The 23,479-nt window shown below is 39.8% G+C and overlaps 1 protein-coding gene across 2 annotated transcripts in view; it reads right to left on the reverse strand.

Annotated features, from left to right (window-relative positions):
* Nucleotides 1-21,265: 21,265 nt before the first annotated feature.
* Nucleotides 21,266-23,479, reverse strand: part of LRRC3B (leucine rich repeat containing 3B) — a 45,444-nt gene continuing 43,230 nt past the window's right edge. For both annotated transcript variants that reach the window (XM_005518966.3, XM_014248442.2), the window contains exon 2: nucleotides 21,266-23,153. In XM_005518966.3, coding sequence (XP_005519023.1) covers nucleotides 22,209-22,988 — 780 coding nt within the window. In that variant the 5' untranslated portion in view covers nucleotides 22,989-23,153 and the 3' untranslated portion in view covers nucleotides 21,266-22,208. The remainder of the gene's footprint in view (nucleotides 23,154-23,479) is intronic.

A 23,479-nucleotide genomic window follows, 5' to 3' on the forward strand; every position in this document is an offset into this window, starting at 1 on the left:
GTGTTGGAAAAAACAAGGCATGCCCAATCAGTCACTTAGGCATCACCTTCAGAAGAAGTGCTCTAATTGTGCTCTAAAATGTGTCTTTTTCTCCCACTTGGGAGATAACTCCACTTTGGCCAAAGGATCCATTCAGAGTCTTCCTCCTCTGCGTTCCCTCAGATTTGATGAAAAATCTGGGCTGGTCATATAGAGATTGGTTTCTCCATGGTTGTTTCAGAAATCTGCTTAGGGTCAGAAAGGAGATTTGGACAAGAGACTAATGGTTATGGGTTTTATTGCCTTGATTGTGGAATAGCACATACTCTTCTGCTATGAGATGACAGTGCAGCTCCTAGCACCCTTGCTGCCATTCTGAAAGGGAATCACTACTACTAGCATGTCCTGCTCAAGTAGTGTTCTGGTAGTTCTAGTAGTTCTAGTAGTCATGTTCTGGCTCAAGCCTAATGAAATGTGCACTAAGGTTTATTACACTGATCCTTCCCTCTGTTCTTTTTAAGATCTGTTTTTGAAGTTCTGATGGAGGGCAATGAAGAAGGGCTACAGTTTCATTGGCATCATTATTTTTTTATAAAGTTCGCCCACATCCCGCAGTAATTGGGTTTCCTGATTTGGAATCCTAAAGGTTCTCAATATTCTTTCAACCTATCCATCATGTTAATATCCGTACCAAACACGTCTTCCCGAGCCACTGGCACAGCTCATTATGCACTTCAGCCCTAGGCAAGTCCCCTTCTATCCCAATCCAGTTACCCTGGCACAGATGGATGCTGCAGCTTCTAGCTACCCAGTCATTTACAAGAAAATGTTGGCACCCATGAGAATTTTGTACATACCACTTTTTCTCCCCAAACTGGAGAAAGCATACTAAACTACTGTTGTTGGGTGGGGGGGTGACATCCTGAAAACAGGATGCTGCTATTGCTCTGCATAAGCAGCAGGATAGGCCCAAAGCAAACAGCTTCCAGCTTGGGTCATTTTTGTGATCAGAGTGATGAGCTTTATACAGTTATTCATGCTGGAAAGATAAGCATGTATATACTAAAAAGAAGTGTTTAGATTATTTTTCAACACATCAAGCAACTTCTCTAAAAGAAAGCCAGAATGCTTTATTCACATGAAGCCAGGCCTGGAAACATGTTTGTTTATTTGGGACAGACATTTTAAATTTTGAATACCATTTCTATGCACATATTGTGTGGTGGGTTTTCCTTTCTTTTTTTTTTTTTTTCTTTCCTTTTCCTTTTTGTTGTCTTTTTTGCAGTGGGGGGTTTGTTGTTGTCTATTAAAAGTGCATAAATATTCAAATTTACATTAAAACTTTTAAACCACTTATCTTAATGCTTAATTTAACCATTTTAACGCTTTCTTTATTCATTTTGGGTTTTGCTCTTGAAGCAGACATCTTGGGATATGAAACATCTTTCCTTGTGTTTTTTGAAGAGATTTAGATAAATCTGAGACTGAGCACGAAGAGCCAGTACAGATTAAATTGATGCTTGTTAGATCTTCAATAAAGGCAACAATGTTCTGGAGTATCTTAGTTACGAAGACCAAACTGTTAGACCAAGGGAATGCCAAGCAGGAAGAAAAATAGGCGCATTCATAAACATCACAGTGAATTCCCCTGCACGCACCTTGTTCACTCAGCCCAAAGCAACCACAAATTACCTCGTGTTTGGCACTGGTCATAACACCCACACAATTACTGCAGGTCCTCTGCAGGATGGCAGCTAATGAGGTGCTGATAATGCACCACCTCACTGAACTGGAGATTTCAGTCTCCTGCACTGGGAACACCTGTGTGGGGAAGGTGATTGCACAGGACACAGCTCTGACCATGGTCATGCCACAGTTCTGGGCATGCCCTTGGCCTCCATTCCTGGCACTCCCCAGGCCAGGGAATTATGACCATTATTTTCCAGGTGCAAACATAAAGCTTCCTCTCTGCTAATTGCAAATTATTTAGCTTTTGGCAGATTGTTGCTGCAAAAAGAAGCTTTGGAAGCATTAGCGGTACAGTAAATAGTGCTGAGAAGGCAAGTGTGTAACCCTGAAAAAATAACATCTTATTCAACTATCAGAGTGACTGACATGTTGTTTAACTTCAGCACTTTCTTGTTTTAATTAAACATGTCTCTTTCTTTCTTTTTTATTTTCTTTCTTTCTTGCTTGCTTTCTTGCTTTCTTTCTCCCTCTCTCTCTTTCTCTTTCTCTCTTTCTCTCTCTTTCTCTCTTTCTCTCTTTCTTTCTCTCTCTCTCTCTCTCTCTCTCTCTCTCTTTCTCTCTTTCTCTCTTTATTTCATGAAGAGACTGTTGGCTAAGGAGCATAATGATTAAAATAAAAATTAATTATTCAGATTTGCTGAGGACAAAGAAAGAATTCTTTCTCAGTAAATTTATAGTGAGTCAGTCTGCCAGGGCCAAGAATCAGCACTAAGAGAAAAGAAACCCAAGCAAGTAATTAACAGCAGTGACAGCAATACCAGAGGTGGGAGCTCCAAACACCATAAACATAAATGTCCTTCAGGTGCTGTTTTAGCTCAAACTGACTGGAAAATGAGAGCAGTGCGTTTCTTCAAAAACTGATTTCAAACACTGAACTGTTAACCCTTGCCACATAACTCACTCCAACCTCATTCTCAAGGCATACCCTTAGACACACATGTTGACAATCAAAATTGGAATTGCTTTACATTGTTGAGAAATTTGAGACAACATTCCAAACATGTCAAATTCAGTGCCATATTTGGAAAAAAAAAAAAGGATTAATCTATTACTGGTAGAATCTTCACCCACTACTTACTGTTTTGCTCCTATTTTTCTGTCAGGGTACTACATGGCCATTTCACTGGGGGGATCCAAGAAGTCATGCTAAGTCTGGCACAGCTCAAATTTCAGCTAAAAACCCACAGGAATGGCACTTTATGGGTAAAGTGAAGCAGAATCGAAGATAGAGCACAAGAAACTGATAGCCTTATTTTGATCATGGTAAAATATAGACTGAATTCTGATGTGGAGAATTCTCACACTTGAGTAGCCTAAAATTACTGAAACCATACCACAGCCCGTCCTAGAGCAAAAGCAGATTTTTGGGAAGAGCTGTTCTTTCTTGAAATTTAAGTTTCTTTGAGCATATGAAGTTATCTCTATAAATCATGTTGGAAATATGCTTAAAATCTGCCACACTTGTGAGTAATTCTAGTTTTACACCACCACAGATACATCACTACTGCTTATTTTTAAGAATAAAGTGTAATTATAAAAGGCAAAAAATAATCTACACGAAGAAAGTTGTGTGTTACATATAATAAATTAGATTAGAAAAGGTCAGATGATAACAAAGCCTAACTATATGCCAAGACCTCCAAATACTTATTCAGCTATTAACTGGGCACTTTACACAGAAGAGGTTTGGCTCTTGGCCATTACATTTGACAGTACAAACTTGGTAACTCGAAGTGAGTGTTCTTTGAGGGTCAGAGGGCTGCTGCTTTGGTTCACTTTCCACATTTGTCAGAAGCTGCCAGTCTGACTGCAGACAGAGACCAGAGCCACATGTGTGGCTCTTCCCCACTTCTCCAACATTTGGCAACACATAGCTGGCAATCACCTTGTGAATCAAATTACTTCTGTCAGACTTTTCAAGAAATGCAGAAACTGGAGATTAGAAAGGGAAGGCAGCTTTTTGTGTTCCCTCCTGGTGGTAAGGATCCTTCTTAGAATCAGCCAGAACCTGGTTTTCCAGGTTTAAGTACTCCTTAAAATATGATTTTGCTCTCAACAAACCTTGCCAAAGTAATTCATGCACAGCATTCAGAGTAAAATAGGATCTTACCATTAATGACCTCATTTAAAAAGGAAAGTATCCTCCTTATGTGCTTGAGGATTTTGCCTTTGTTGGGGTTAACCCGCAGGTCTCCTGTTAGCATTTTCTGCTCAATTAGTTCTTTCAAAGGGATTATTGAATCTGCACAGATATTGTGTAATCTAGGCTAAGTCAGGAAATAGCATAATGAGAAGCAGTTACATGGAGAAGGGAGGTCAAAAAAAGCAGCAACAGGAACTCAGAAAATATGAGGATATAAATAAAAGGACAGGTGCTATCTTCAGTCATGTAATGTGATTTGGAGTCAGTAATTGGCCTAAAAATAGATGAGACTAAAAGAAAACATTCTGAAAAGCACAGTAGAGGCCATAATCTCAGCTGGTGTAATTCAATGTACTTGCAGAGGAATGAGTACAGGAGTGAATCACTACAGCAGAATAATAATAACCTATATATTTATAGAAGAAGTGGCAAAAATAGCACTTGTCAAAAAACATTACTCAAAGCTAAAGCAAAATGCTTATCGAAGTAGACCACATTCTGTGAGCAGAGCTGTGATTACTATATTATGATTACAGTAAAGGCAAGCGATGCATAGACTCAGTTAATTTTAAATGCAAGTTAAGCAAGAAATATTTGGTAACTATGATACAGATGGTACCAATCCTAAAAAAGAAGGGATCATGTTTATATTTTCCCTCATGGCAGTATTTTTGGAATGACAATGGCTAAGTCAGAACAAATACTTAAGTGGATCCTGCTCAGCTGGGTATATATCTGATCACATTTCAAACCTTGCCAGTTTTGCCTTGGATACAATTATCTCAGACTCTGGAGGATTACTGAAGGAATTTTACTTATCAGAAGCAACTGGTGATTTTAAAGGATGGGCATTCCCCATCAGCCTGTGGACAAAAGGAAACCAAAGGCTGAGATTGCCTCAGACAACATAAGCAGACTAAAAGTCCAAAGAAGACTTTTAGACTTCTTGCTTTGAAATGAGATATTAGATCTTCAGTCTTCCCTGTTTCAAAACCTCCCTGCTCAGCTCCAGAGAAATATCACTGCTGAGAAAACTTGAGAGACAGAATAGATGAGGAAATTCCACTTTCCTCTTGGTTGATTTTTTTTTTTTTTCACTTGAATAGAAAACTTTCATAAAGTTGGAAAAATTCTGCTCCAAGAGGAGTAAACAGGAGGAGAAACATGCTTTCTGGCTGGTATCCTTCAGGCCAAGAATACTGCTAAATCTGTGCTTTAATCACTGACATTTTATGCAACCGTCTATAATTAAAAGCAGAGTTTTCACCCAAAATGTATCTTATGCAAGCAACATATGTTTTGTGAGAGTGAGCTTAACTGTTCCCATGCACTGAAGGAGCAACTTCATTCCTGGAGAGCTGAGACCAGACCGCCTCCTTCCAAGGCTGCTGTGCTCCAGGAAGCCAAGCGTTACCCTTGCCAGGCTCGTGAGGAGCGATACTCGATGTTGTAAATCAGCGCTGCACTTACTACACTGATTTAAACCTCCCGGGACTGTGACTCCTGTAGAAGCAGGGCTGTTCAACTGCTGAGCCTTCACACAGAGCCAGGATAATTGCATCCAGAAGCAGTTCTCTCCCACAGTGGCTAAATGCAAAGCCCTGTGGCAGAGCCAGCTCCCCAGACACACTGCTGGGTCATCGCATCCATTTCACACACTCATAGCTGAGCAGCCTCCTATGAGCCATTTCAGAGTGGTGCACCTCAGCATAACAGAGGAATGACAAGTGGCAGAAAGGGCTCTGTCATCTCCTTCAATAAGGTTAAGGAATAATTCAAAAGCACAAAATTCACAGTGTTTAATTGAAAGTTTTAATAAGTTTTAAAATGTTAACAGAATAGTGTTCCAGCCTTCCCAAAGATCAATGAAAGCTGCGTGTGTGTGTTATTTCTTTGAGAACTAGCACAGTCACGAAGTGTTATGGAAGTGTTAGGGTTATTTGCTTTAAATGGAAGCCAACAAATTATAAAACATCTAAACCAACAGCTTTGATTCACTCTACTTGCTTTGCAGTTGAATAGGCTAAAATGAAATTAAAATATGTGCCTCAAGGTTAAAAGATAATTTTTCTATGGAGAAGTAAAGTAAGACACTTTATTTCAAACTGAGGAATAACATCAAAAAAATAAATAAAAAGAAAACCAGGAAAATTTAAGCACTACTTGTATCTGTTTGCAAAACATCAACATTTCTTCAAAAAGAAAAAACTGCAACTTTTTCACATCAGTTTGAACCAACTCTTCTCAAAAGCTTAGAAATCTCTTCTAAGAGATAAGAATTGGCACCAACTTCAATTCTGTGCTGCAACATCACAAAACACAGTTTAGTAGGATAACACAACTCTTCTTGTTCTCTTAATATTTTCCCCTTGCTTTCTTTTGCACAAAAATACCCTGAAGATTCTTTTTTCATTAGTTCTGTTTTGCTTGAAATACAGATCTGTTGCTGATGTGCTCTGTGAACCCGTTACTTTGTCCTCTGACTAACGTGTCATCGGCTGTCCCTGCGAAGTTGATATGATGGTGCCAAGATGCCTGTTGAGCAGCAAAAATGTTTTCATGGTTTGATTATTTATACTTAATCACTTTAGAAACATTTCTAAACAAAGTTTAGAAACTGTGCAACTGGTCACACACCGTGTCACCACTTTTATTGCATTCTATTAATGTAGATTTTTTCCAGGTCTTTTCTAGAGTGAACCCATCCATGTACATGAGTATTCTCTGCCTTCTGTGAACAAGAGCCTTCTTGTTCCTCACTGGAAATTCTGGCATTAGCCTTGCACAGGGTCACGAGAAACATGCTTAGGATGGTGCAGTGAAATGCTGAGGAAGATGCACTGTGTGTTTATGCTCTTCCAGCAGAGACAAGGGTGTCTGGGGCTCTGCAGTAACACAAATCGCATACCAAGTCTGCAGCAATGACAGATGTCATTAACAAATCTGTCCAAACTTTGTTTAATAATAGGCAAACTCTAGGCGACCATCTAGTGAAAATCATTGCATTTGGATTGTTTGAAATCCCATTTATTCCATATTTACCAGTCCGTGTTTTCTTCAATTTGACAGAAAACTCTTTCTTAAAAGTTGTCAGTGGGCTGGAACAAGATTATATTGAAAAGTGGACAGTGGTGTTGGGGCTGTTTGAGACAGACTGGTAAAATAAGCAGTTGATTGGTAAACCAGTGGTCTCTTCTATGAATATCGATAGTAGTGGGATGATGAACACTATTTGTTCTCAAAAGTTGAAAACACTGCATCCATTTAAACAGCAACAGCATTGTTTTAGCTGTCATAAGGCCTCTGGCAAGATAAGTGGGAGAAGTTGACATGTTTTTGTAGCCGACTGACATAATTGGGAGAAAAAAAAACAAGCAAGAATTTTTTCAGCTTCTGCAGTTTGAAAGATCTTGTCTACTAGGTGCCCCCCCTTTTTCTCAGCTATATTCACAAGTCTAAGAAAAGACAGTAACTTTTATAACAAGTACATTAAACAAGGGAGAGTAAGTGCAAATGTGCTCGAGGACTTAAGAGTAATGTAAGGTCTTGGATAATTTGATTTAAAACCAGCTAACTGGAAATCCTTGTGCGAACTTTGGTGTTCTTTAATGGTAGATAGGGATGATCAGGAAAAACACATTGTGTCGCCCTACATATAAAATTTTGCAGCTGTTTTGTTGAATGTCATACCCATCATCAGCAGTGGAACATCTTAGCAGATGCTCCCAACACTGACAGGTCTCAGGTGAGTGAAATAGTTTAGACAGCTGGGTGTACAAGGGGATGACATAAAACACAGTTTATTTCAATCGTAAAATTCTGTCACAGAGTATATTTTTTATCCTAGTCTCTCTCAAGGTTTCCTGTTGTTTCCCCAACCCCTTTTCCTAGGATAACTGTGAAAACAAGACAGGAAGGTTAACTCAGATACTCCATATCATGTAACAAGCCACAGAAGTTTGTCTCTGAGCAAACAAGCCATTCTGTTGTCAGCTACTTTTCAAGAGGTTGCAGATGCACAAATTGATCTTCATACTGAATTTGATGACCAAAAGTGGAAGCACTTCAGTATGTCGCATATTTCTAAAGCCAGACTTTCCAGCCAGCTGATTAATTCCTACTCCATTAGGATATGATGTCTGACATGAAGACCTTTAGTTGTAATGAGTAACCAAGAATTTGGATACTCTGAGCCCTTCATCCTCATTCAAGACACTGAAGTAAAGGCAGTTTTCCTCTGGCAATAGTCTTAGAAAACAGCATATAAAAGCAATGTCCTCTCTTTAAAAGTGGTTACTAGCAAGCTGCATGTGTTCTAGAGGAGCTCTTTAGGCTTTGTTCTTACAATGCCAGAGCCCCTCTCACTCTGTGTGCAAAAGATACAGAGAGCACATTCCATGTAGAAAACAGCACTCTCAAAACACGAGACTCCTTTTCTAGACATGCTTCCTCCCATTTTGGGAATCACGAGTGGAGAAGACAAACTGTTCTGCAGAGTTTGGATTTGGATATATCTGCAGATTTATAGGCCCTTAGGCCCTGCTGGGGTGTGTCATTGCTCTGCATTGGCACAGAGGACTGAATCCCCACAGAGGACTGAAGAGGAAGTAAAAAAACCAAGTGGAAAGGGAAGAAACACTGGCCACAAACATCCCCACACCAGGGGGGGCGTACAGGAGATAATCTGGGTGAGCCCCACACCAGTCCCATGCATGGTGGGGAAGGTTCAAGGCGTGGAGGCAGGAGCAGTGCAAACTCTTTCTGATGATCAGGTTGACAACCCACCAAACTGGCTAAGCCACACCTTGCCCTGACCCCAAGAAGAGCCAGAAAGAGTAGCTCCCATCTGCTTGATTCTCACCCCACTGGCAGCAGTATCCCCACAGACCCTCACTCAGCATCTGTGAGCACCACAGCTCAACACAAAAAGAGCAGGTCATGGGATTGTCTTCATTCTCCCAAGCTGCTCTGCACTTTTGAAATTAAAAATATTTTTATTAAAGAAAGATGCTTTTATTTCTGGCTTTTGCCATCTTTCTAAGCAGGCATTTCCAATCTTAGGGTCTTAATTAAGAAGATGCTAAAGGATGCCTTCCTTTATTTCAGAAAAATTTTTAATCACCTTGACTTCCAAAACAATCTGAATAATCCAGCCTTAAGTCTCCTCATTAAGGCCAGATTAATAAATTCAATCAGACTTTTGCTTGAGGTTTTGCAAATTTGGTTTTAAGTATCTGTATACTTAGATCTGCACAGGTCAGTTTGAAATTTTGGTAAATAAAAAGAAATTAAAACCTCTACACCAAATATTCCTTCCATTGTAGCTGACATGAGAGAAGATATATACTTTGTATGAGGAGTGTCTTCCCCATCAATTTGGTGGCTAAATTACAGCTACTGGGTCAAGAACAGATGAAGAGAATAAAGCAAAAACCTTCTTCATTTTCTTTTACTTTAGATCTATTTGAAAGATCAAGAGCTTAGTCTTTCACACTTTCCATGGCTTGATAAAGGATGCATTAAGGATATTTGAATTCTTGCATCTTCATGAAGAACCAAAATTGATATTAAAGACTTTACAATCTCTTTTATCTGAAGTTAATTAGCCACTGAAAAAAAATTTATATGCTAGCAGAGTCTATGACAATCTGTCTTAAAACCCTTTCCTTTCTCTTATTAAACATCCTCTTATTTGGCTGTGGCAATTCACTACTTTTCTATTTCTCCAATCACTGTAAAATTTTTCAGGACTTCAATTTCAAAAGTGAAAAAGAAGAAAGAGGGAAACAATAAAAGTGAACCATCTGTTTTCTAAACGCCTTTCCAATCATGCTCCATAGATTTTTTCCTTCCTGAGCTTCACCCAGGTACATTTTGTTTAAAAATTGAACAATTGTCCTCTATTTCCTCAGGAGTTTCTCAGCCTTTTTTGAGATCAAGCACCCCAGCAGACTGGGCTCCCATCTAAGAATGAGGGGGTCTTAGAATAGGCTGCCAACAGACAACAAGGGTTTACATTCATGGTGCTTGAGTACATTTAATGGAATTAAGAGTGATAACAGACCTGAGAAAGTCTCGTTTCCTTGACAATAATAAGGATCTTGGGTAGAGACAGCCACTGTATCCAAAATAAGTTACATAAACCTGCAAAACAAGTTTTTTTTTTAAATACAGGATGCCTGCTTGTAAACTATGTATTCATAAAATCCTCATAGAAGCAAGTGACATAACATAATATTGCATTATAAGCAATAGCCTTAATAAACCTCTGATTTAAAACATTTTAACTCAAGACAAAGCCTGAGACTGGTATTTTAAAAGTAACTTAATTTTTTAAAGATCTTGTTAGGTGAGAGAGATACCACTAAACTGGGAGGGAGGCATGCCTTCAGTCAACTGAAGAAAAATTTTGCTTTTAGCAAAGTCTGCTTTACTGTCCCTGAAGTATAGCAACTACATTTTCAGTATAGTAATAACTTTGCAACAATAATATTGCACCACATAATTCCAGGAAAAGGAACAAAAGTTATATTGGCCTTCACAGGCTTTGGGCTAAAACAAAAACAGGTTTGCTCCTACCTTTAACGTGGAAGAGTTCATGTATATGATTCTTGTCCTTCTATGCACTGATGAAAGAATACAATCCTTTCAAAATTCAGCGAAGATCATAATTAAAATTAGATTCTCTTTCTTATCTACAAAGCCTTGAAGCTGTCATAATTTGAGTGCTATTCTTCTTGATCTACTTAGTCCTGACAGCTTAAGTCAATGTTGAATTAAACTTGTGCCAAACCATCCCCTATGTCAGCATCTTTTTCTCTTAAAGGAATCCCTAGGCACAACTGAAATAGGAGAACCTTTAAAGTAGACTGGCTAAATATTCCCCCAAAATTACCATGGACTTCTTTCCCTCACACTCAGTGAGGATGCTGGCAGTTAAAAATACTTTCTGCAAGAGGACCTTTACTGTGATCAATGAGAACTGCTCCTTTAATTTTAATGGAATTACACTGAACTACTGCAGGTAAGTATCTGACCCTCTACTCTTTTGGATTTCCCCCAGGAAGACATTACAGCAGGGTAGGTGGTGTCCCAGATTAAGAATTTTTAGAAATACATACAAAGCAGACAGAAGCATACAAGGGATGACTTCATTATATATACTACATCTTCCCTGTGTTTCAAAGGGCACATGCAGCTGGTTTAAAAACCTTTCAGTGGGAAAGCAGAGCATGAAAATTATTTCTGATTCACCTCCTAGAAAGAAAAATACCTTTCCTCTTCAGGTCTTGATGAGGGCTGGGCAGGGAAGAGCCAAGTACCAGCTTGAAGAGCCAAGCCGTGGGGTGGCAATGTGGCAGAGGCAGATCAACCCAGCAGCCACCAGAGAGGCTGGAACCTTCCCTCCCCTGCCCCACTCAGTGGGAAACAGCCTCGCAGCAGGAGCAGCATCAGCGGAGGGATGCCTTCCACCAACCCAGGTCTCAGGAGCTCCAGCTGTCCAGATAGAAACACTCTGGCCAGCCCAGACAGGACTGGGTAAGTGACCATCAGAAGCACAAACATCCTAATACCTCTCCCTCCTAGCTCAGCTTTGCCCCCAGACAGGCTCTCTGGAGCAGAGAGCAGGATCAATGGTGTTATGGGAGGTGGAAAACAAGTCATGGTGTCAGCAAGGGTTGGGGGCAACTGAACAGGGGAGTTCCCTGCATCCTCCCATCCCTCCCCAGCACCTGCCTGAATGAATGCGTATCTCCATGCAGAGCATTCTCTCCAGGCAGGTGTCCTACCTCAGTTTCTCCCTCTTCTTCCTCCTCTCTCTGCAGACTTCAGGGCTTCTCCCATATACAGACTGCCAAATTTCTGGGTTTTATTGGCTTTTCCAGGTACTCTTGTAACCCCTTGCCTCAAATCAAGTTCTGCTTCATCCACTCCAGCCACTCTTTACTCCCTGGGAGCATAACTTGCAGATTCTCATCACCCTTCACCTATCTCCTCTGAATGACGTCTTTTCTCCAACAAGAAATAAAGTTTACATGTGGAAATGCACAATGTTTGAGAGACAAGTAGATAGTTTGCCTCTGACAGATACAGAGAACCCCCCTGAGTGTAGCTGCCAGGTGAACAAGGTGTGTTTTGCTCAGCTGTGTGCCCTGCAGTCAGGCAGGGATGTACCAAGAACTTGGCTGACTCCCTCCCTGGGGAGTCTCCCAGAGAAAAGCAACATGACAGGCTCTGATATTACATGTAACATACAGTAATTAGGTGCTTCTTCATTATGTCAGAAACATGATGGCATTACTGATAAGTAATGATTTAATTACTCTTTCACTTTTACAGAAGAGGCTCCATTATTAAACCAGTAAGAGAACAGAAAACAGAACATGAACCACTTATATGAATACTGCAACAGCACATGATTATGGCAAGCACCCTCTGACCCTCTCCCACCCACTCTCCAACAAGCATGCAGAGAGCTTCCCAGGGATATTGTTGCCACTCAACCTTATCATCTGTATACACAGAAACTCACAAGGTCCGGCACAGAAATTCCTGCTCTCCCACCAGCAAGACCTAGCTGAGTTAAACATTGCTGCACCCACACAAGTGCACACACACAAGCATGGGAACAGGAAACTGGAACAGCTGAGGTCCATGTGTCATGAACCACTGTGGTTTTCCACAAGGGATGAGAACAAGTGTTTCAAACCAAGTTCATCAGGAACAGCATCATCAGGCCTGTAGTGAGGGGTGCCATCTGCTCACTCTCCCTGAATTCAGGCGGCCCACACAGCTCAGGCATCTTCTCAGTTTGTGTGGAAAAGCTGGTTCTCCGTTGAGCTCAATCCAGCACCTGCAGCAGAAGGAGCACACTCGTCAGACACCCAACACTGTGCTCACGTAACGTGAGCAGTCGTCACCCATACGCCTCTACCAGCTAAAACTGACTGCCGTACCGAGAGTCATCACCACGCTGTGTCAAAACAAATCTACTGGCAGCACAAGGAAAAGCATCTCAAGACTGATTAAAGACTTGCCTGCAGGATTTTCCAAATGTAAAGCCTATTTAATCACTGCATTTCTGTGTGCTTTCAGGAAAAGCAACTCGGCTTTGAATGACTCACCCTTCTCAGCCCAAACCATTTGTTCTCTGTGCTAAGTATGGCATCTATTTACTCAAGCAGTCAGGGGCCAGGCATGGAATGTGTGTCAGGTCTCCTCAGGTCCACAATTTTGTACTGTCATATTTTTAATTGAGGTAGTTTCCATGAAAGACCTTTTTTCCACACCCTCAGGACAGCTTGGAAATTCAGAGCTCGTTCCTCCCGAAACAATCACCTCCACAGTGGTGCTCACAGAGAGAACACAATGCTGCAGAAACAAATATAATTGTGGAAAAATACTGGAACACAAGCATTTAAACAATAGTGGTGGGTATTTTCCAGAAGCCTGCTGACTCCAGTGATTTTGCTATAAAGTAACTGTGGGTGATGCTGCCTGAACTGTGACCCATTATGGAAGCTAATAACATGCAGTCAACCCTTTTAAATATCCTTTTTCTTCACTCTAAAAGCCTGTCCTCGTGCACACATACTTAAGAGGTTCCAGAGGTATATGTATAGCCAAATACAAAAAGTCACTACATGCTTTTTGTCATATAAACAATAAAAAAATAAGGTAATTGTCACGGCTATCTGCCACCAGGATAAGGAAAGGACAGTTCCTCATTGCCACACTAGAAGTCTGAGGGTGCACCACTGCAGAGCTGTGTGATGTCATTATTTAGATATTAGATCCAAATTAACCCTTTTGAAATTACAGAAGCAACTGCCATTATGATGGCTTAGTTCACCCTGAATCAATAACACATTTATTGCAGAAATGCTGATCCCACTGAAGGCAGTATCAAAACTTCTGTCTCACATACAGTCCAAAGTACATTCCTGAACTTGTGAAGAAAATTTGCTAAAAAGAGAGCACAATTTCAAGTTCAGCCAGGAATTTTGGTACATTACAGGGTGACAACCAAAGAGAAAGATGGATTTTTTTTAAATTTTCCAAACTATTTTCAGCATTGCAATTTGCATCTACTGTCATGCAACTATGGTTTCAGGGTTGCCACAGCTTTTGAAAAGAAAAAGATGTACTTCAGAGCTTATTATTAGAAGCAATGCCTTTGTACCTTACCCAGCTCTCCAAAACAGATTGTCCTTTTCTACTTCAGAACTTCAGAACAGAATCAGTAAATTTCACTTTGTTCATTTCTTGATTAGCCCTTTTTTAAAAAAAGCTTGTGCATACATTTCTCATTTACTTTGTAAAAATCCCTAATATATTAATCAGTTCATGAATCTTGCAAAAAACATGAGGAAAGAACAAATCTCTGCTGACCCATGAATACACTTCCCAGTGAGGTTTACCATTAATAGCAATCGGAAATAATTTCTGATAAGTGAAAACAAGCTTGCTTGAAGATTCAATCTGAAGAGCCATGAAGTTTATTCAAACACAAATGTAAACAAAAGACTAAAGACAGGGAAAAATATTCTAGTCTGAGTACAGCTGCAATTGGTTAGATGCCCTTGTCCTGAAAATCAAACAGGCTGTGCTAGTGTTTTTCAGTTTATAGTACTGGAAAGTTGGATGTACCAAAACTAAATTGGATAATTCTGAAGGAAAGCAAGCTCTCTATGATTTTAAATGACAAAATCTCTGGGATCCTGACCTGTGATGTATCTGCTACTAGTGGTAAGCAGGTCCCTTCAAGAGGGAGAGGGTTCACAGATCTCATCCCAGCAGCGGTTTCCCTCCTTTTACAAGTGGCCTAAACCAACACAGCTGGCAGTGCTGAGGTGAGACTCTGAACAAACTGCTGTCAGGGTGGCATTTCCCAGACACGGCACTCCCCAAAGCCCTTGTCCTTAAGGACTAGGCCAGGAAAGGGACAGTGGGTTTTGTGTTGTGTAACCAGACCCGCAGCTTCTGAAATAGACTAGTGAAAAGGTGTGCTGGTCGTCCCATACACAGTCACATGAGGAACATAAAGTCCAGCATCTTCTTGAGAACCTGAAATCTCTCTAGTATTACCTAAATTCAACAACTCCTTTCCTTTACCACTATAAATTTAATTAACAGGGTATAGAGATATTGCCTAGAGGGCTTATTTGTTGCAGTCACAGGTTTTTTCAGACAATGTGCTATATTTCAGTATTCTCTGTGGCTAAGAACTCCATTTATAAGAGACTTTGCTGAAAGTGAATGTTAATCTGGCTTAGGCACAGAAATAAAAAATTGGTAAACCATGAAATGCAGCATTGAGCACAAAGCTAATCCTCAAAGGAAGAAAAAAATAATAGGTTTTATAGGTTTTGAAAGGGTTTTTTTTTCTTTTTTTCTTTTTTTTTTTTTGTCCCGCTCTGATGTTTGAAGGCAACCTGAAAGTTTATCCTTGCTTTTATATATTAAAAATTTCCAAAGCATATTTGAAAGAACATGATGTTATAACCACACCTATGTAAAGAAAACATGTATTTTTCCAATATATACCTAAAGGGTTTTTTAGAGATGTGCAGACAGGCATAGAAACAGACTTCAGTGCAGACAAGGTTTAGCTAGTATGTTCAACTTCAATCTCCATTTAAATATGAGTAGTGTCAGCTCATACACTACCAGTGTTAGGACAGATGTGTTTAAACAGACCTATATTTTCCAAATTAAAATTGAGCTATGAAGAATTCAAGAGATCACAAACTCTTTCATTATAAGGCCGTGACTACTAATTGTGAAGGATGAAGATACCTAAACATATAACACATAGCTCAACACATGGACTTTTTGTTTGGTTGGTTTCTTTGCTTATTTGAGTTTTGTTGCTGTTGTTAGTGTTTTTGTTGTGCTGGTTTGGTTTTGTTTTGTTTGTTTTTCCCCCTCAATGTCCAGTTCACTTTGCCATTAATGGGCTATGGAGATTGCTGCTTTGTTATGAAATCTGCTTGCAGACTGCCCCACCAAAGCAGTAGGATGCTCATAATATGCTTTTAAAACCTCAAAACAGCATTAAGAATAATAAAGATGATTGATTTCCCAAAAACTTAACTGCTTCCCAAGTTTCCTTGCAGTAAGGAAATTCTAAAACCATCTAATTTTTCATTTTGGCATTTCTTTTAGAATTAGCAGCTGTAATCAGACACACAGCCATCTAAAGGAATCTCCTCCAAGGGCCATAACTATCTCCTAGGAGAAAAACACAGCCAAACACACTTGTAATGCCAAGAACCTACTCATTTACAAGTGCAGAAGAGGAGAACTGATCCAGGAACATGAGCTGCACTTGCACTCTCTGGTTTTCACAAACACGGCTGTTCCTTGTGAGCTAGAAGGCATTACATCATCCACCTAAATATCTCGCTCTCTAGGAAGTTGTACTGCTGTCTGAGCCAGCTGGAAAACAAAAGGTTGTTCACAAAGGTCTGTAATAGCATGATATGGTAGCCAATGGTTGTGACTAAGGATCTCAGAAAGAGGATGAGCTGTACCTCATTTTCTTCCACATTCTGTGTAGCTGGTAGTGGGATCAGGGAGCATTGTGAAAGGCTAAGGATGGAGGTGTACTTGGCTTAAATGCAGCATGAATCATGGCTTTGAAGCAACAAAGCAACCCTCTTAATGATTAAATAGGGCAAATGAACGCATCCAAAGGAGATCCTGTTCTATCTGCACGCATGTGTATGTACAGCTAACTGACACAGTCATGCACACAACTAACCACAGGGAAATAGGAGTGAACTTGAGAGATGTATGGATGCCCTGCACGTGTACATACTCATGGATGCAGCGGCATGCAAAAACACCTCCTTCACATACTGCTATGGCATGGCACGTATACGCTGTGTCTGATGCTTGTCGGTGGGTTTTGCTCCTCAGACTGGCTTGAGAAAAACAAAACCAAAGCTTCCAGGCATTTCCCTGTCGTAAGTGGCACTGCTGAATTACTTACACTTTCAAGAAGTCATCACACCAGTTTTCACTTGAAGAAACAACAATGAAGGGATTTCTTAGTGAAAAACAAGTGCTTTAAATGAAGTGTTTTAATGAAGAACCTGCAGAGAAATTCCCATCTTTTCTAGATGGACCACCAGTTGAGCTGTAAGAGTAGCATCAATTTGCCTTGATACGTCAAGCAAGGTCTGAATTAATTTTCCTACAGATCCCCAGTGGAAAGCTCTCATTCCTTTAGTTAACATAGTCTTGGCACAACTCAGCACGGAGTGCTCAAACCTTGTCCAGCAGTTAGTGCTGCAATTTGCAGTGAGAAGACACCAACATTGAAGTGGGATTTTGCTTTCCCTGGACTTCATTCCCAGCCCATGCATGGGAAATCTCCTTGTCTGCACTACAAATACTCTCTCCTGTCTCTCAGGGAGGCAGCTTGATTTGTCTCCCACTGGACATATAAGAGCATTGGCGCCATACAAATCAAGCCCACCTTCCCTTCCTCAACAAACACCCACAGCAGCATCTCCAAGAGTAAGAGAGGCACAAACCTTTGAGCCTTTCCTAGGGAAACCATCCTCGCTTCCTGGGATGAGCAGGGATTTCCTTGTTGAGAATCGTATCTATATAATGTTAGTGTTGTTAACTGCTAACAACCTTGACTTCCAAGAATTTGTGGAGTCCTACATTTGATATGTTTTCTTCTCTACAGTAACCTGTACTTCATTTAAATGCATTCTCTCTACAAAAATGTTTTAAAACCCCCCCCTGCATCCATTGCTGGATATTGTCTAACCAGACTCCTGTTCTCTGTTGCAAGAAACAGATCAGAGCTTCTGAATTTCCCTTTCGTTTACTCCAGCTATTACAATGAGTTCTAATGGTATCTCACCTCCATGACTGGGGATGTTAGATGATTTTTCCTATGAAAACAACTTCATATCCTTGATTATCTTATTATCTTTCTCCACATATTCAATATTTCAGAAGTAAGTTCATTTTTCCTGAAGACAAGGAGAACCTGAACTGAAATGCAATGTTCCAGATGTGTGTTCAAGAAAGATTTTATTCAGTGGTTTATCATGCCACTACACCATGCTGTTTGATTATTTCCCTCCTAATAATTTCTGGTGTTTGTCATTGAAGAGCTTCACACTGTGCCTCCAAGATGTTTTTTCCATTTGATTACAGCCAATTTAGAGAATATCCTCATGTTCAGATGTGCCATCTGCAGTACTTTGTAATTACTCACACCAAATCCAACCTTCTTTATATCATCATCTGCCAACTTAGAAATGTGAGAACCTTCTGTATTTCTTCACAGTTAGCTGTAGGCTGGACTGCCCTCCATAACTGTTTATAACCCACAAATGTTATTGGTTCACTATCAACTCCCTTCTCCACATCACCCAGGAAAAAACTGTGCAGCATTGCTCCCATTTGGATTTCTGTTGGATACCTCAGAAATTTCAGTAACCATTCTCCTTCAAGTCAACAGATGATTTCTTCTTATTTTTGTTTCTTTTAACCAGTGACTAATGGATAGGTGAGTTTTTTCCCTTCTCAAATGCTAGCCTGGTTTCTTTCAAAACCTTTGCCCTATCTATTCATTAATACCCATTAACTCTTGGCTCTTGCTAAAGGTGGACTCCTCTTTATAACTTGCTTAGGAAAAAAATGTTTCCATTTATTTTGCCGATACTATGGCTTTACATGTAACCCCACCAGAATTTATATCCTCCTATATGTTCCTCCTTTGGATTTCCCTCCTAAAGTTTAAAGATTGCTTTTAAAACAGATCTCATTTATTCTTGTTTAGCTTGTTTAACCGGCTTAGCTCTTTTTCCAGGTGTGGAAGTAGAGTGACATCCTTTTAAAAATTGATTTAAGATTCACTCCAAGATGCCACTGCACATCTCAACATGCTGCAAGACTCCATGACACCTTTAAGTGTTTAAGCCTCCAGCTGTTCCTTTTACTTTCCTTTTTTTGCTTTCTAATGCTTATGATTTTCCCCTTTCAAGATGAAAAGAAATGTGGTAGATTTTCTGCCCAGCATCTATTTGGTAAACAAAAATTCTATTATCTTCTTTTCTTCCTGGGAAGACCAGAACATGGATCACCGTATTTTTTGTTCATACTCAACCCCTGAAGTTTATGGCAATTGCAGTGCAAAATCTTGCTACCAAAGACTTAGGAATATAATGTACACTGACAGTGAAAATATCTGTACCTAATAGTGTACCAAACTGAGAATAAAAGAAACACATAAAGCCTGAGTCTTAATACACACAGACCAAATGCACTGCCACAGATCTAACCCACAGAACATAACACTACAAAATTAGCAGAGAAAAATCACCATTAGTTTTAAGAAAAAAAATAATGTTGAGAGAGTTATCCTTTACCATTTAGAAAAAAAAATATGGATGTTTTCTGTAAGATAATCAGGGTAGAGAAATTAATCACATTTAAGCTATTAAGCCCTAGCTCTACTTTTCATGAAGCATCTTAATATAAAAAAAATAAAAAAATCACTGTGTTATGTATTATCTTCTTATTTTCCATCATATGCTATGAGTATCCTGTGAAAAAGAAAATATCCATTTCCTCTTATCTGTATTTACATGCTAAGGTATCACAGATAAAAATACACCAAATCACCCATTTCTCAGCAAAACTGCTTTTGTAAAGGAAGTAACTCCTTGAAGTGTTTAATTTTTAGCAAAGTCTAAAAGTTTGTGCCATTAACTTCAAAGGGAAGCACATAGGCTTTTCTAGAGTCAGTAGTTTTGGAAAGAAAGGTGTGAAGCATACACAGTAAAAACAAGCATCTTCTTATCCTCTTGGAACCATCACTCCAAAGCATTTGTACAGAGTAATGCTTAACTTGGTTTAAATTTGTTTGGGTCACAATTTAAAGTAGGAAAGCCAGAAGTTCATCTGGGGAAAACTATACTAGAGCCTGTCTCATGGATCAAGTAATAAAGAAAAAAACCGTAAAGAAAACTTATTTATATTTTTCTTAGTTTTGGGAAGAGGGGATATTTTTGAAAATGCTGCTTGAAATTAAATTCTTAAAACCTGCCAATTGTTTTTAAAGTGTTTTAAGACTGGCCAGAAATTCTTAAATGTTATTTGGACAAAATAATTTTGTCCAAATTTTGTGGAGAAATTCCTTCATTCAGCTGTGAATAAACAACACCAAATTTTTGATTGTTAGTACCTTTAGCTTGGACTAATCTTTTAGCTAGTTCCCCCCTGCTTTTTCCCACAGTAGCATATTAGCTGGGAGCCTAAACATTGCTTGGGGAACACAGTGATAGAGATGAGACCAATTTTACTCTGAAGGAAATTTTAGAGAAATTAGGGGAATTACATCAGAAAGTAATTTTGCCCAGCCTACACAGAGACTCTACATGTCCTGTTCAATAGAGTTTGTTATATTGCCAGTACAGTGAAACATTTTATCTGCTCTCTTCAGACTTACATGTGTATTTAGTCCCACTGCTTTTGGGTCCTGCAGGAGGCCACACAGAGCCTGGGGGGCTGGGGTAGACAGTCAGACAGCTTGGAAACAGGAAAGCGTAAAATGCTAACTAAGCATGTAATAATGTAATGTGTAATCAACAAGCGCTTCTCCTTAGAAATTAAAATTTTTACTTAAGGAAGTTGGTGGCAGGGACAGAAATATCAGACAGTGGATATTTTATGGACAGACTGCATCTTTTACAAGCATTAACATTCTCTTAATTTGCCAAAAACTGCTCATGAAGATATGCAAACAGCTAACTAGGTCACAAGGACTCACCCTACAAAGATGACAAAAAAGTGCAAAGATGACATAAAAAGTTGACTCTATGTCCATTTAAAACATTTTTTTCCTTTTTTTTTCCTGTTCTCTCACTTGCTTTGAAACAAATTTTAGCTATTATTTTAACAGTGCTCTGAATAATCTAAGATAAACAAGCTTCTGCCCTCGTAACAGAACCGTAACAGAAATAATGGATAAAATAATGGGAGAGATTACTCTGGCAGGGTTTTAAGCTGACCTTTAACACTTATTCTTGCAAAGCAGTGTTTTATATATTTTTTAATCCATGCTTCTGTAATACATATTCCAACGTCAGTTAGACTGGATCTATAGGGATCCAGAGACAAGCATCATTTTATTATGCTAATAAAGGACAAGAAGAATACATCCTTGTGGATTTGATCCCTTTGAAAATTTTATCTATGAAAAGAGAAAAACACTGTGTTTTTAAAGACAGGAGAGATTTAAAATATTCATTTCATATGCAAGGCTGAGTTTAACTGCAGGTGGACTTTTTATTTTTCCAAACATTTAGCCACAAAATCATATAAAAAAATACATATATCCTAACACACAATAGAATATGCCTAGCCTATATATTCATTTATTTCTTTCAGTTTTTTAAAAGGCTGCTCACTAAAAAATAGAAGTCACATTTACTTATGAACAAATATACAGCTTAAACCCACCACATTTTTTTTTTCTTTTTTAGATTATCACTAGTGGAATTCTAGTTTGACCAGCATACTAAGCTTGCTGTTGCCTTCTCCTGTACTCCCCAGGGCTGAGGTCACCTGCCTGAAGCTCATACAAGGCAGTAAGTGGGTTTAAGATGAAAACTACCACATGCCCCTGGCTTACCTCTCTTCGACATCCTGAGGTGCAGCTCCTCCAGGTCGCCTGCTCCCCAGCACTGCCAAAATGCCCTCCAAGAGGTTAAGCAAGCATCAGTCCCTTACACTCAGAGCCAGGGCACTCCGCTCTGCCCACACCGTGCCACTTTCCCACTGTGGCAGGCAGCCCACAAAACGGGCTACCATTCACCAGCTGCTCACCTTGCACCCGTGGGTGAGACATGCCCTTTGGGGACTTTCCAGTCCTGGACCCCTCACAGCCCACTTCATCAGCGCTCCTCTCTTCTACCTAACGAGTACTGAACCAGCCAAGAGTGCTCAGGGACTGGACAGGTTTCTGATCAATAAATTACTCTGCTTTACATGGTTCAAATTTAAGCTTTTATTTGGTTTTTAAATTAAAAAAATAAATTTCGTTATTAAATAGTGGAATGGGTCTAAACTAATGTTTACATATTAGTTCACTTGCTTTAGGATACCACCAGAGAAATAATTGAAGTTTACCACCCAGACAAAACTTTCTGTTAGAAAGCTCAACAGTGGCGTTATTCAGTTAAACAGGAAAAAAAAGCCCCAAAAGTCTTAATGTTTACAATGAACGTTAGAAGTAAACCTCTGGTTTCAGCATCATCCAGCTCTAGCTTCCATCACAAAGGCAGTCATTGTATTCAGAATACTATACCACAGTGCTAATGTCATCGGCTTCATCTGGTTTCTTTTGCCTGCTTGGCAGGGATTTCAAGTACTCAAGGTGCCTCCTTGCGTCCTCCTGGTTCTGTCGGACGTAATAAACCACGTAGGAGATCACCATGGTGAACCAGCCAAACATGGTGACCAGCATGGCGTAGTCAGTAGTCTTTTTAGGGAGGTTGCAGAGGTCAGCATCGTTGGCAGCGTTGAGGAAGGGTCTCCCGGCGTGCTCGTCCAGCACAGAGGTCTTGCAGATGACGTTGTTGGCCGTCTCGTGGTTGGAGGCCATGCTCCGCAGCACCTGCTGCAGCGTGCAGTCACAGTGCCAGGGGTTGTTGGCAATTCTGGCCCTGGCCTTCAGGTTGTTGAAAGCGTTTTTGTGCACGCTTTTAATCCGGTTGTCGGACAAATCCAGAGTCTGCAAGGTTTCTGCCACCCCTTTGAAGGCATGTTCATCTATAAACTCAATCCCGTTTTTTGATAAATTGAGGACTCTCAATTGGTGCAAGTCCTTAAAAATTTCGTTGGGGATAGATGTTATCTGATTGGAGTCCAAATAAAGTAAGACTGTTTCTGGAGGAAGATCTCTGGGTATTTCCTTGAGGTTTGCGTTGCTACAGCTGACGTTCAGACCTCCAGAGTGGGAACAGAGGCAGCCTTTTGGGCACATACTGGCAGAATGAAAGCACAGTATCATGAGGACAAAACTTTGTAAGAGCAGACACATGGAGAGGGAACGAGTTAACCACAGGTCTACCAAATGCATGCTGGGCTGTCAGCATAATCACGCAACCATTTCTCATTCAGCCAACAGGGTGGGAAAAGGATCGGCAAAGCTGAAACGTGGCTTCATTTTCTTCGGCAGGACTAGTAAAAACTGGTTAGTAACACGTGGGCTTCCTCATGGTCAATACGCTTCTTAGAAGCATGCCTACAGAGAAGAAGGAAAAAAAGTTCTTTATACCATAAATTCCAATCCTAACTATATTTTCATTAAAAAATAGAAATAAAAAGATGTTAAAGTGAAATGCCACACTAAATAAATGATCTATTATCTTAGGTAACTCCTATTAGCATTAATCTGAGTTTAGCGCATAAATCCCCAGGACATTTTTAAGAGGACAGACTACACTTACTACAAATTGCATGAGTTTGGTCTTTAATACTTACTAGAGAAGGCATTGGTTTGCTTTTATCACAGATTCTTCTAAAACACCTATAAAACTAAATTGCATTTTCCCTTGCTGAAGTAGAAGA

Source organism: Pseudopodoces humilis, chromosome 1 (genome assembly GCF_049639895.1).
Source record: "Pseudopodoces humilis isolate 2021_Gansu_Grassland_sample_001 chromosome 1, ASM4963989v1, whole genome shotgun sequence".
NCBI lineage: Eukaryota > Metazoa > Chordata > Aves > Passeriformes > Paridae > Pseudopodoces > Pseudopodoces humilis.